General features: G+C 35.4%; 1 protein-coding gene across 5 annotated transcripts in view; it reads left to right on the forward strand.

Annotated features, from left to right (window-relative positions):
• LOC137464710 (guanine nucleotide-binding protein G(q) subunit alpha-like) overlaps positions 1 to 15625 on the forward strand; it is a 469877-nt gene that overhangs the window by 441875 nt on the left and 12377 nt on the right. For all 5 annotated transcript variants that reach the window (XM_068176145.1, XM_068176142.1, XM_068176143.1 and 2 more), the window contains exons 4-5: positions 6523 to 6651; positions 7599 to 7728. In XM_068176145.1, the coding sequence (XP_068032246.1) occupies positions 6523 to 6651; positions 7599 to 7728 (259 nt within the window). The remainder of the gene's footprint in view (positions 1 to 6522; positions 6652 to 7598; positions 7729 to 15625) is intronic.

A 15625-nucleotide genomic window follows, 5' to 3' on the forward strand; every position in this document is an offset into this window, starting at 1 on the left:
TGGAGAGGGTCATACCCATGAAGTATCTTAATCTTAAGGGAAAAAACTGGTTTTTTGCATTAAACCTCTGAACTTCGGGGTTGAAAAGACGTAAATGTAAATCTGTCTTGAATGCAATAAGAAAACATTTGCATGTGAAAGGTTGCTGGTAAGCCTTGCTTTTATAACTGTGTTTATACTGAAATCACCAACAAACTTTTATGTTAAACAACAGAGTTTGTAGAATTTCTTGAGGTTTGTCCCTTCCCTGTTCCCTGTACTCTCATTCTTCCTATAGAGATGTGTTGGCTGGTTGGGTGATAGCAAATCACTTTTACTGGTTTTATACTGACCTTTCTATCAGTGTCAATAATTACTTCTATCTCAACATGTTTGATTTTATTTAGAGATTTATAACATAGTGTTTCTGGTATGGTGCTAGTCAGATCCTTTCTCCTCAGCAGTGTGTTTCAGATGCATTCTGCTCTCTAGGGACTTCTGTGCTCGAAGTGTCTCTGAGACTCCTAAGCACAGGGTTTGATAGTGTGCCAGTGAGTATAATTCAGCACCTTGCTACATCAGTTTTGCCTGCTGAGTTTAGGAAAAGTTATTAAACAGTACTGATGAGCAGACAAGTCTCGTTTTTAACCTCAGAAAGGGAATTTATGTTAGAGATGGATTGAAGGCTGTATGCTTTCTACCTTTGTCTGCCCATGCCTGCACATGATCCATTAGGGTATACACTGAACAGAAATTCATCCTATGGATTTATTCCTTAGAAAATGCTTCTTTACCACCTGATTACATGGAAAATCTGACCTTAAAGATGCTGATAGGTAGTAGCTCATAGCTGGAGGAGGGTGTTTCTTTAAAGTGTCTGCGCCATGTTGACGGTGCTCCAAGATCTTGATTTCTGAAAGTAAATTCAAGTAATTTTTGATGGTCTGTCTTCATTAGGTGGTGTAGCCCTAGCAAAATAAGGCTCACTATTGAGCTACCTGTTCATAGTGACTGGAGTCATACTCAATTTATTAAAGAACTTCACTGGTTAAAACAACTGTGGTCTGCTTATTAAGCTTTTGAGTCTCACTTCCTTGCTCGACATGGGAAATACATATAGGAAAGTACAGAGTCAGTCTATTCCCATAATCCTATTCCTGCTGTTTGTTTGGAAATGTGACCCCACAGTACCTTTGACATGTGCTTTCTTTCAACAGCGTTGTTAGCACCTCCATAGTCTGGCAATTTCCCTGAAGCTGGCTGCAGGCCTGGACCTTGTCATAGGTGATATAAAGTGCATTAAAAATAATTACTTAGCTCTTGTGCTGACTGGGAAACAAAAGTCTTCCTCTGCTTCTGGTCAGCGTGCAGATCATGGGCGTGTTGCTAGATGCTGGCAGCTTGTCCTGACGTCAAGGGAGGTCCACTGCCAGCAACTCATTACATACTTAGCGCCTCAGTAATGCACAATCTGTCTGTCACTGTAGCAACCCCCTCAAAAATTACCTCAGCAACCACTAAAATTCATTTTTATTAAAACTAATTACAGATACAATTAACTTTAGGAACTTGGTCTGTATTATAAATTTACTCAGAACCATGTATTTTCGCATTTTCTCTCCTTTCTATAATGCCTAGATGAGTAGGTACTGTTTGGGTGAGAGGCCATATAGCTACAGTTTGACTCATCAAAACAAGATTTTTCAGTAGGTGGTGAGAATGGACTCTGAGTACCATGTAGCTGAGACCTAAATGTCTTGCACGGTTGCTGCTACCTGTACAACCAAATTTCCTGTGGTAATACTGGTGGTTACTCACTGTTGAACTAGACCTCAGAATGGCTTCCAGAGTATTTCCAATAACCATATTGTTATAACAGCTTTGAAATTTGAAGGCAGTAAACTGGAAAAGTACCTGGTCTATGGAATTATTGGCTACTCTCCTTTTGTGTAAGATTGTAGCTATGTCAAGTCTTGTGGTTTGCTTGCAAAAGTGCATGTGTAGCCAGTTGTAGTATACATTGGAGAGTTTAGTGCATTGGTAAGCCTGATTGCGGGATGTGCTAATTCATTTCAAATAGAGCATCTGCCTTAAAACACACTGTGCATTTCTCTTAAGTGTTTAAATTTTTTCATTTGTATGCAGGATTTGTTTGCCCAGGAGGGAAGTACAGTTGTCAATACTTTAGGGCTGCGTTAGCTAAGTGTTTTAGAACCACAGTGAATCAATTTATTAGTAAGCAGATACATACAAAAGCCCATCAAATTTTCATTTACTTCTCATCCATCTGCATTAAAAAACTCAACACATTTCACGTAGCTGTGGCTTCACAAATTTTCTTCTGGTTGCAGATAAGCCAGTGGAGGAAGTAACTCCACCCTGCTTTCCTTCTGGAGTTTATGGACTTGCCACATCCAAGGGCATATCCATCAAATCAACTGTAATCTGAACAATTTCAGTAGTGTTTCTTCACTATTCCAAATAATTTTGACGGAAATGTGTTATCAAGCTATTGCACAAGTTAAAGTGCTGACAGCTGGGAATAGGCAGAGGAGCAGTTAGGGTAGTCTGGAGCCAACAGAGTTGAAAGCAGAAGACAGTTGGCATTAGCTGGCACTTTTGATGTGTTAATTTAAAGATGCTGCCTGATAAAGTAATTTAAAAATAAATAAATTGCTAATTTGATAAGCTGTAAGGTGTTTAAAGCTTATGTGTGCAATGCTGAACTTCCCTGGTGATCAGGGAATTTCTTTAACCCCCAGCTTTCCTGAGGGTAAAAAAAAAATGTTAAATATCCAATTATTTTGGTGCAAAGAAGATTTAAAAGTAAAAGTCTTTATTGTGACAGTAAATAAACCATGATAAGCCAAAAATAAAATCTCAGTGTTACAGGAACAGTTATAATAGTAGTATGTGAAAAATGTTTGCTGCTGGTATATCTTTAAATATTAACTGTATTCTAGTTGTCTTCTCTTTTTATGTAGTCAGCTGCATTCACTTACATATTTCCTCTCAGCATTTTGAAATAGTGACTCAGCTCAACAACCAGTTGTTCAGAATAATCAGACTGTCACCCCACCCCTTCTAGTGCAGTGCAAAAATCCATTCTTGTGCTTCATAAAGAGAATATGCCTTGGTTTTGTATGTGTAGTACTGTGGATTTAGAGATGTAGTGTTTTGCAATTAATACATAAGTTATGATAATGTATTGAGGTTACGTGTGTTGATTTGCTCTCATTGGTATTCTTGGAAGATTGCACCCGGCTGAAAAGAGACATTTTATTTCTGTCATATCAAAAGTCTTTAGACAATGATAAAAAACAGTGCATAAGATGGAAAGACCCTGATGTCAATCCCAATGATAGATGTTCTTACTTAAAGAAAATAGAAGGTTTTTTAAATTCTTACTTTATTTTAGAGGTTATGTAAATTTTAAAAGAGACATGCAGCATTTTTAGTGATTTTAGAATATCTTGGAGGCAACTTTGTGTTGCTGCTGCTGGCAAAGCTTTCAGTTTGATTTTCAGAAACATGTTTAATCCCCCTGAAGTTGATAGCAGAACACAAAGTTACATATCTTCATGGGGTAACAGGAAGTGTAATTGTCCGCCAAACTGTCAGTAGCAGAAAATAACAGTTGCTTTGCTTCAGAACAGCAGTGCAAAACTTGATTTAAATCTGAATTTCAGCACAAGTAATTTTTCAGCAGAAGTTAAAAGTCTGTTAAAATAAAATGTAAAGAAACTTAAAAAAACCGGGAAAAACCCAAACAAAAAACAGAACTAACAAACAAAACCAACAAAAAACAAACACAGAAAAATCACAAATCAAAACTAAAACCATTTTTTGCTATCTAGGAAGAATTTCATTGACTATTTGCAGTACGGTCACAGCATTAAAATAGCAATGATAAAAGAATTGTACATCTAAGGCCTGGGATATTTTCATTTAAATAAATTGAAACAATAATACATGAATTTATTAATTTTCAAGTTAGAAGAAAAAGAGATAGGGATTAAATATTACTGGAGAACAAGCAAAAAAAAAGCAGGATGTATTCTAAATGGCTTTTGTTAGCTGGTAGATTCTGATTATGATTGTCAAAAATATTTTCTTTTTTTAGGGTTTTGGTGCATCCTTCTGTTTTGTTGGGTTTTTTGGGGTTTTTTCTGCGAGATGCTCATACTGGTTTTGACACTAATTCCTTGATTCTGGGTTTGAATGTATAATTCAGGACAATTCTTACACAGCCCAACATTCTTTAACCTGTTAAGTGAAAAAAATCCAGGGAATTAAGTAAGACTCTATAAGGAGACTCTGTAGGAGGCTACAGGTGAAATGAGTGAAAAGGTAGTGGGTGACCTGTGTTTGGTTACTGAGTGAGCAGAACTTGAGCATAAAGGATGAGAAGAAGGAAAAGGTAAATGTTCTTTAAGGATAAAATAGTATTTCTGAAACTTAGGATAAAAAAAACCCAAAAAACCTCATCTGCTTGTTTATTGATTTCGAGAAACACAAATGAGATGTAACAATTTAATAGTATCTATCCCTTTGATTTATCACCTTTTTAAAATCAGCCAGATGTGCATTACCAGACAGTAGCATGTCCACTGTGCAGAGATGGAGTAACCAGGCTCACCTTGGGGACCACAGGTACAGCTTGCCAAAGGAATGCACTAAGACATCGTGTAAATGGGCCACCTGCCAATTTATTCAGTTAAAATTCTCTTGCTCTTGTGAATACCAGTGTAGCATGTAATGACTGGCAATCCTCCTTTATCTCCTTCCAAAATTTCATCACAAAATAAAACTAATTGTTCTGTGGGCAGGAGGGAATAAGAATCTAGTTCGTAGTCTGTCACTTTCTTATAGTGGTGCTTATGGATTTCATTCACTTTTTTTTTTTTCCTTTTCTGACAACAAATTGATGAGCTCGTTCCTGCTGCTTTTTGTGTAAAAAAAACTCTGATGGCAGATACAGTGCTCAGACTCTCAAGCCTTTTTCTCACTGCCAGAAACCAATTAGCATTCTCAGAAAATATTTTCAGACTAGTACCTTCTGGCTTAACCAAGATAGTCTTTAATACATCTTTCTCATATTGGTATTTACTATTGAATTTATACTCCATTAATAAAAAATAGTGAAGAAAATTTGATAATTTTGTAATTGAGCCAATAATAATTTGGTTCTTCCCAAAGCTAACAATTTTTTCTGTATTTTTACTGTAAGGTAGAAATTAAACTTGTTTTTTTTCTGTCATTGTTCAGGATAACTTTTCACTATTTTATTAAAAAGTGATTCAGAACATTTAGAAGTAGTCTGAGTATTTCTCGTGTGGGTTTATTTAAAGAGTGCCTTCACTAATTACAAGGAAAATACACATTCAGAAGTTGGTGTCACTTCATCATCATCATTTAATAAATTACAAAACCATTGCTCTCATCCCCATAGAATGAATGAGGGGATCCCCACATTAGTTTATCTTCTCAGTGGCTAACTGTAGGTTAGTTTTCTGCTGTACTAGCCAAGTGTCAAAGAACTTGGTTTCCTGCAGCAGTCCTGCCACATGTCCACCATGGGTAGAGTGTAAACTTCCTGGCACACTGACTTCATTAGATGTCCAGCTCCTGGACACACATTGGTATCTTCTTTTTTTGGAGGATGTTTTTCATGACAGCTAATTAAAACCTTCAGTACACTGGTGCTTTATGGTTGAAACTCACCATTAAGCAATAAGCAGAATAGATCTATGTTGTAGTTTCTGAACCTTTTACAAGCAATTTTATACAATTTTGGGTTATTTGCTAGCCAGCCAGAGTGTGTTTCAAGTACTGCAGACATACTAACCTAATCAGAAGTTTCAGAAGTTTCAATGCAGGAGTTTGGTGCCAGAGAGCCCAATAATTAGTTTGTGCTGCCTTCTGGTAACAAGATCTGGAGAGTATTTTAATTGTCAGTGGTTGGTCTTTTCCATTTTTAACTTAGTCTCAAAACAGTGCTCTTTATTTTCCTGTCATTTTATAACTGGTAATGTTCTATTACCAGTCAGTTACACCAGACTGCTATAGACCTCTATCTATTCTATAGCAGTCCATTGTTTTTTGGAAGGTTCATGTTATTTTATCTAGGTGTGTGTATGTAGGCAGTACAGACTGAATGTCAAGAAATATGTTACAGATTCAAAGCAATTTTATATTTTTCACACTTTGTATAATACTGTGCCTCTGAATTTCATAGAATTATGTAATTGACATCTTTGGTGAATTTACATGTGAAAGCCAAGCAAAGTTGTATGGGATAAAAAAAAACCCATAGTAATGATGCTACCTTTCTTGTAGAATAAGCTTGAACCTATGTAAGTGGGGATGGAGTACATTTTTTTATTTTGTCCCCTCTTTTCTGCTGATAATGCTTTTTTTTTTTTTCTGTTGTGCTTCTCCCTACCCTACAGCCCACTTCCTTCCCAAGTTTTCCTTTCTCTTTTCCTCAGTGGGATGATGGTGTCACTGTCTAGCATTCCTGTTGTTTCTCCCTGTTTATAGCTATCTTAATGACTTGGACCGCATAGCCGATTCCACCTATCTGCCAACCCAGCAGGATGTGCTCAGAGTTCGAGTCCCAACAACAGGGATCATTGAATATCCATTTGACTTACAAAGTGTCATTTTCAGGTAGGAAAAAAGTTTAAGCACCCACTTGCTTTGTTACTTTTGTTTCTTTTTACATTAGCAATGCCAAGTAAGAATATTGATTTAAACTACAAAAAAGCAATTATCCTGTTTCTAAAATTTGAGCTTAGTGAATTTATCTTCATGTGTCCACATGTATTTATGAGCTCATGTTAAAGATGTCAGAAGGATCAAAGACAATTAGGTTTGTTATTTTTGAGAGTAGTTTTCACTGATAGAAAATCTGCAATTCATATTTTCAATAATATATATCAAAGTTTCACTATGCATAATAATCTGAGAATACAGCCATATGTCTTTGTCATTCATGTAAATTATGGAATAAAAGGTTACCATTTGTTTAGTTGATTTTTAGAGAGATACCACTCTACTTTAGTGCAAGTACAATTGTTTAAAAAATAACTACAGAATTGTAATTACAAGTTAGACATCCATGTTTACACTGAGGCATGGGATGAAATTGGTATACACTGCAAGCAAACATGAGTTTTGATTTTGACTGTCAAAGCCTTTAGTAGATATGTATTGTTTTCTATTTGTCTGCTTAAAATGGGGCAGCTTTACCAAGTTAAGGATTTTGATTCTGGTAAGTGGAGGAGAAAAAGGTGGTCCACCATCTGCTTTGTGTTTGTTGCTGTATACATGGGGCATACATTGCCAAGTCATGGCTCATGAGACCTTTATATCTCATAATTCTGATGGGTTTGAGACTCACAATAGTTCAAATAGAGAAAACCCATCAGACTTAAAGCAAACATGATTAACCGTCTGCTTATAACAGATTCTATTAAATATCAGTGGGAAAAAAATCATTAAGAAAACCAAAGCAAACTGTGTTTTTAACTAAATCCTTGAATTTTGCTGCATTTGTGACTGGGTGTTTATCTGTTAAGGTGTTCACGGAGTTGATGTGGTTGTTAATTTTGCAGAATGGTGGACGTAGGAGGCCAAAGATCAGAAAGGAGAAAATGGATACATTGCTTTGAAAATGTCACATCTATCATGTTCCTAGTAGCTCTTAGTGAATATGATCAAGTGCTTGTGGAATCAGATAATGAGGTAAGCAACTGTCAATAAAACCTATGAGTTCAAAAAAAATAGTTTTACCAGTCCAGTCCCAGGTGTTTTCTAAATGCATCTGCAAGCAATCATGCATAACTGGCACTCAAAGGAGAGAAGCACTTCAGGAGTCAAAGGGGAGGAAGGGTTCAATCTTCAAGTATGACTAAGCGGATCTGCTCCATGAAGGATTCAAAGAAATCTCTATTTTGTGTTGAAGAGGAATACAGTTGAACACAGAGAAATGTTTGTTCAGTTACTGTTATTAGCAGAGGCACAATAATAGGTGGTGTAAATGAAGACAAAATGTATCGATTTCTAAGGAACATCCCCAAGGTAGTAAACTGCATTCCTTTGACTTAAAGCCCAAAGTGTATATTGTATTTTTATTTCAAAAAAACAAGAGAAGTAAGCAAGTGGGTGGGCTGAGGGTTCAAAGCACACTATCTATTATTTTGAATGCAGTTTTGAAAGAAGACTAAGGATGATATTTTTATGTTGAAGGTATTTTTTCTCTCCTGAGGGCTTTTTAAAGTTACTCATTGAATTTTATGAATTTTACTCATTAGCACTGTTCTGTGAAAATCTTTCAGCACATACTTTAAAAAGTTAGATGAAAAAAGGGGAACATTTGACAATATCTTCTTCATGGCTGCATACAAGTTGCACTGTTTAAGACAGTGGCTGACGTAAAGTAAAACAGGTGTCCCTGGACGAATGTATTTTGTATGTTGAACTTTCTTTAGGATTATTGTTTTTAAAAGTCTTGGAGCTCTGGAAATTTTTACATTTGTAGCATTTTCATAAAACAAAACTATTGTTATGTTAAGTGTATAATTATCTGTGTCATTCAAAGCTGACATTCCAGAAATTATGATGTAGTCTGCACCAGCTTCATCTCCTATAATTTTGGAAGCTAGACACATGTAGTTGAGGAATCTGTCAGACTTGGTTTGTTTCAAGTCATACTGGAACTGTCTGGTTCTGTCTTTTTCTGTTTGCATTATTCTTTTGTAGCCACAAAGTCAAGACACAAATACTAAGCATTTTAAGTATACAAATCAAAGCAGAATTTATTGGAAATTGCATAAAGAAAAGTTAGTTGCGATAATTTTCAAATACTATTCTAACTATCCAAAATAAGCTTCATGGAAGTCAAAACTTTCTTGCAGGTGGTTTTTACACCTCACTACTGAACTATTTATGTTTTTAACAACAGAGGAAAACTTCTGAACCTTTTTCACTTTTAGTTTAAAATATATTCTTGACTTTAATTCAAACCAGTTTTTTGTTTTTCAAGTGACACATACATAGCCTAGTAGGCTTTCAAGCACGCTTGGGCCTGTGTTACTCTGACTCTGGAAAAGATTGAGACAGTCTTAGAGCTGAGCACCAATCTGGGCAGCTTAAGTTTTGGCTTTCAGCAAACTTGTCACCTGTCTGTCTAGATTTTGTTGGTATGCCAGGACACTGCCTTCTTCCCTTCTTTTTCTCTCCCCTGTATCTCTAAACATTGCAGTCCCAGAATTAATTGAAGAATGTGTTTTTTATTCCACACAAAGCAAAGCATAGTTTGTCTGAATGTGGGTGTGGCAGAAATATGGCTTCAAATGTGTTTGTTGACACCTTGAATTAGGAAATTCAACCTGCAAAGCTATTTTTGTTCTTCCCTGAGGTGTGTCAACCTCAGGAGGGAAGACAGTGGTTTAACTTGAAGACTTTGGTAACCAGCCAAGAGATACTTTCATGCTTAGCTTTAAATTGTGGAGCAGTATTGACATTTTAGCACGAAAGTGAAGGGAGTGTGTGTGAATATTCTACTTTCTTAATATGTATGCAGTCAGTGTGATACTAAGAGAGAATCTAATCATTCTTTGGTCTGTGTGGCTCATATTGAAATTAAAATATCTGACTTGACAATTTACAGTGTTCTGCTATTTCCTTTTTATTGCTTTCATGGCCTGATTGAACTATGATTTTTGTAAGGTGGCCTACTGTCTTTTTCTAATTTGTCTACTGCATATTGCCTGAAGTCTCATTTCCTGTAGTACATTTTTACAAAGAAAAGTGTAGTGTTTAATAATTTGTGTCATGTCATTCTTTTTTGTTAATACAGTTTTTCATTAATATAATTTTAATGAATAAATAGAAATCTTTAAAAAGTACTATTTACTGTTTGGCAGGGGCGAGGCAGGTGGTGGTGGTTATATGACCTTCCTCATTAGGAAATAAAGACTCTTGATTTTTATTTCAAAATGTAGTGCCTGGTGGGTGGTCAGTTGTAAATCTGTTTCTTTGTTTACCTTAGTCAAGAGAAATACATCTGATTATAAATCAGATGAGGTTGCGCTTAGTTGGGAGTCTTTGTTAGTGTCTCTCACTGGATATATGTGAGGTGGTGCTGGGAACTGTTTCTATTTCCATGCCCTTGAAGGAGTTCAGAATTAAAAGTTCTGAGAAATGTAACTCTTGGATAAGGGGACATACATAGGAAATAAGACAAGAGTTCAGACTGCCTGTTATTCAGAGACATGTGCAGGATGACTTCTTAAACAACACATCCATGAAATTGCCCTCCCATGACAAATACCTGAGGAGTTGTGAGCTTCAGTCCTGAAGATAAGTACACCTGGCTGTCCATCTGTATTTTAGCTAGGATTTCTCTAACATGCAATACTCAGACCCAATGGCATCTCTTCTAGAGTGTGTCTAGATTGTAGATAACTTGATTTTGGTGCATAAATACAAAAGAGAAAGAGTCAGTAAGGATGGTATATTTTAACAAATCCTGCAAAAATTTCAGTTGATGTACAGTCATGAAATACTTCTAATAAACACAAAGGAGACATAGCTAACTGTTCCATATTCTGCCCTTAATAAAATAGAAAGTCTCTAGATTCATTGCTGAAAATGAGGACAAAATTTAAACCAGAGGACATAATATACTAATTACATTAATAGTACTGTAAATTAAGTAAATATTCCATCAGTCTGATGTGATGTGACAAAGGACAACATGTTATAAATTAAATTATTAGATATTTGACCTTTTCAGTTTTTCAGAAAACTCCAATAGGATTAAAGGTGAGATAAAAAATGAAGGAATCATTCTTACTGTTAAATGGATTTATGATATATTGTGTTTTGTGGGTCATACTCTGGCTCTGAATTATGACAGCAAATTTGGAGAAATTGGCTGTTTTATCAAATGGCACAGTTTAGAACTTTTTCTTATGTTTAAAATCAACTTATTTGTTTAAATAAAGTATCTTTTCTAGATTTCCAGGATATGCTGCATTTGAATATTTGTTAGAGATAGCTTCTTTCATTATATCAAACCTCAGTGTCTTAGTGCAATAATTAGAAAAATGAGCTCCAGCTTTGTAAGACAACCATAATGACTTGCAGTTATGGAAGAACTAGAGACATAAGAATATATCTGGAAAATTAAGTTCTATAAAAAAGTGTGTTTCATTATCTTTGCACAGCTAATTAAGTACTTAGAAACAGCAAAATAGAGAAAGTGTTTATTGAAGCTTGTAGATATTTATTAGTGCACTAAAAGTCTTAATGTATATAAGATTTCATATAGTTTGTATAGCTCTGTGGTGGTTATATATACATTTTTGTTTTTCTAGGGTTCTCAGATCAAAAACAGAATACAATTTCCTCAGTTCAGCTAAATTAATCAATTAATAGGCTAAGTGAAAATCAGAAATTTTCTAAACTATCAAAAAGTAAATGCTGTCTTTCCTGAGGTATTTTCAGAGGCTGCAAAGCAACAGAGGCGTTGGAGAGCATGAAGTATGCATTGATAAAAGATGATTTTTATATGTAAGTCATAATGAGTATTCTGAATGTTGCACAAAATATATGGGGGAAAATGCCGGTTTAGATTATTCTCATCAAAGATAATACATTTTGGTTAAATAGAAAAATGTGAAATTCTTACCAGATTGGAGGGAAATTGTGAACCTCCTTGCTAAGTGGAGATTGTTGTTAAGTAGACTACTGTACCTTTAAAAAAATACCTTTTCTTTTAAAGCCCTTTTTTAAGTTCATACTGTGTCTTAAGAAATTACATTTGATTTAGCTGCAGCCAAAATTGGTAATTTTAATATCATAATGCCATGGAATTTATCTTAAAACAGTAGCACCTTTGCTTTTATCATCAAACTGTCACTCAATTGTCATTGGAGTTTTATTAAAAGTATCATATGCTTATAATCCATGTATTTACAGATTTTATCTCAGATTACAGTTCTTGTGGAAAGGGATTGTAATGTATGTAGCAGGCACGAATGGCTTAAGAATTCTGAGATTTTAAAATAATAGGAAAATTGATTTTTTGGCTTAAGAAATCCTAGACACATTATCCTAGAGGTCTTTTCCAACCTACACCATTCTATGATTCTGTGCCTTCAAGCTGTGTCTAATATTGCTATTACTTCCTGCCTCTTCTCCTTTCACACAACTTAAGGTGTTTTCTAGGATCCATCTCTTCTGAAAACTTGGCAAATGCTTTATTGCTCAATGGATGTTAAAAAAATGATTCCGTAAAGATATTTTCTCCATCTTTTGTCCACTGGCTTTCACTTCCTTACAATATGGTTTGTCTGCTTTAAGGACCTACGTCATCTAACCTGGTATGATAACCAGACTGAATCTTTTTTGTTCCAGTCTTGATCAGTCCCTTTTGAGATATTCTAACATAGATTTTTGCATGAGGTACAATTAACTTCATTCAGAACTGAAGGAGTTCCTCAGAAACTTGTCTAACCCTTCTCCATTGTGCTGCAGTGTGACATACAGTGGTGTAGCAGCCAGGTGTGTGAAGACTGCTGCTTGCACTGGTTGAGAATTCTGCTGCTGTAACTTTATGCTCTCTGATTCTGTCTTCAGCATCCTGTTGTCTTACAGCTTTTTATCCTGAGTTTACAGACTTCTAAAGCAGTGGCTGTTACTTACAGAGTCCAGCTGTGATCCTCTATCAAGTCTTCCAGGTTTCTGAAATGTAGAACAGCAGGTTCATTTACCAGCACCAGATGTTTACATGGCACTAGTAGTAAGAAGGCATCATTTTGTAATTTGAGATGTGAACAGAACCAGTAGGTCTGAAGGTGGCTTGAGCAACATTTCCAATAGCCATTGCACAAATTTTTCAGGAATTCAGGGGGTCTCAGACAGCCAAGAACTATCTATATCTTTGGAACACAATAGATGAAAAAAAAAGAAGGGACCATCTGACTGAGTCTTTTATGGAAGCAGCATGGAGCTAAATACTCCAGGAAGAAAATTCCTCTTTAAAATGTTTTGTCCAAAACATTACCAAAAGGGGATCATTAAAGTGACTTAATAGTCTGTAAATACAGTGGCCATCAGTAAAACTCTTTCTGATTTGGTGTTTGTATATTATGAGGGCTGAAAGCAAAATTGTTTGTTTAAAGAGGTAGGATCTCCATCCTGAAGAGAGATGTTCAAAGCTTGTCTGAACGCAGCTATGATTAAAATGATATGATGACAAAGTTTTTCCTGCTGGGAGCAAGGAGTTGTACCTGATGACTTCCATGTAAAGATCCACTCCAATGTAATTTGTTCTTTAATCCTAGGAAAAACATGGTATGACATGTGAAAGGAGTGGTTTCTTCTTTGTTTCCTTGGTGAGCATCTTTGTAGTCATGTCATAAGGTTTTTCCATAGCTTTTTTAATACTCCTGAAGACCCCTACTTTATTTGACAGTGGATATCTACATTAATGTAGTTATCTTCACAATACTTAATTTACACTGAAGAACTGTCTTGCAATTTTATCAGATGAAGGCAGAAACAGGATATTAAGAAAATTAGGGCTTCGGTGTTTCAGCCACAACTACAAATTGAAATTGAACAAACTTAGTAGAGTGGTTTTCTGCAATATTTTTGTGCTCCAAGTAACTGAATAAAGGCACTGTTCTTTTGATTGATGGAAAAATTTGTTGTTTGTAGATTGCCCCACAGAGAAAAGATCAATGTTCCTTGGTTTGCTAAAAAATATTCCAGTTAAAATCTAACTTATTAAAATTTATTAAATTTTTATTAAAATAATTGCATGAAACCTAGGGCTTACAGCTTAAATTTTAAATCAAATAAAAGTACATCTGCAAAGCAGATGAGCCTAGATGGAATTTGTATAGTGTTAATCCGTGTAAAACATTAACAGGTGACAAATTGGTACAGCGTTCCAGTCACACTTTGTTCTGAGGTGTGCAAAAATAAGAAATGGAGTGAAGCTGCACAGTTCAGAGTATGTTTACTCTTCAAAGAGGCAATTTTCTGACCAACATATTTCATTTTTTCATCAGAACTCTCATGCTGTTGACATGTGAGCATGCTTTCACTTCTCGTCCAGCACTGTGTTACTTATTCACAGGTTAGTCATACATGGCTTAGCGTGAAGGCTGAAAGAAAACAATTCTGAGACCAGAGGACTTCAGTCTTTCTACATCATAAATAAATGTAATGCTTCATTTGACTGGTTTTTTCATCAACAGCCAACAATCCAGAACAATTGATCATATGGCAGAGGGATAATATAAACTCCCAGTTAGAATTAAAATCCTCAAATAGTCTTCATACTTACATAATTATTTCTTCCCATGGGAAATCAAATCTCCAGAATTGATTGTTTATTTGGAAACTTGAGAAATTAGCACATTAACTACCTGTGTCAAAACTCATTGCTGGATGTATTGTATCTGTTCATACCTGCCCACACAGATGCATATTTATTTTTGGCTTGTGGGTAAAGAACCTTTTGAATGTAAACTATCAATGCTGGGAAAGAATTTCATTAGGAAGAATCAGAGCCTCTGTCTCTTTTGTTGAAGTGGGTGGTTCGTAATGGAAGTAGGGGGTTTGGATGATCATGAACTGGCATACAGAGGCTGCCAGAAATGTTGCTTGTAAATGTTGCTACTGGCGAAGATGTGACTGCTTTTTTTGCTTGCTTTTTTTTTTTTTTAATATTTTCACTCATTTTTCTCAAATATATGTAGGTATTTTAAAAATAGCCAATTTTTGCATTCCTGTTTTATCATGAAAAATAATTTAAGAGCCATTTTTGCATTTAAAAAATACTTGACAACAATACTTGAAGCATATTTTATGACTATTTTATAGACCATTTTTGCTTTGGACAGTATTTTTGGGTTTTGATGGTTGTTGGACATGTTGATTTAAAGGATTTCAGCTGTCACTTGCTTCATCTGTGTCTCTGCTGGGTACATAAAATTGACATGTACTTTCAAGTGCAGTGTTGCAAATTCAGTTTTTTGGAGAGTTTAGAGTTCTTCTTCCAGCTGACTTAAAAATACAATTCTTATCTGCAGAGACATCTTCCTGGTCCTCTACCAGATGTCTACCAGTCCTCTTTCTGTAAATTTCTTTCAGGCTAATTTACAGAAAGATTGAAGACAGTGAACAAAATAAAGGAATTATTCCTGAGCTCTGTTTGAAATGGCCTGACTGCATTTGTGTTACTCATCAAAATATTTGTACAACCATTGCAGTTTTTATGTAGATGACTAGTTACAGCAGTAAAGCTACAAGATTATACTTCGTACTCCTGGCAAATTGTGAAGCACTTCCAATTTTGATACTGTATTTACTTTTTTACATTGTGGAGGACTCTGCACTTACCTCCCACTTCCTAATTTCCTTTACTGTTTCCCAGCATTTGCATAGCAGCTTCATTAAATTTTAGCCAAGAAATACACTGTAGGTCTTTCTGTACAGCTTGACATTGCTTCTATGAAAATAACTGCTGGAGGTCTTAGTTGGATAATAGAGACATTACAAGTTAATATAGAGTTGTACATAAAAAAACATTCACAATAAAAAGTTTTGGGTTTTTTTATTT

This window comes from Anomalospiza imberbis, chromosome Z (genome assembly GCF_031753505.1).
Source record: "Anomalospiza imberbis isolate Cuckoo-Finch-1a 21T00152 chromosome Z, ASM3175350v1, whole genome shotgun sequence".
Taxonomy (NCBI): Eukaryota; Metazoa; Chordata; class Aves; order Passeriformes; family Viduidae; genus Anomalospiza; species Anomalospiza imberbis.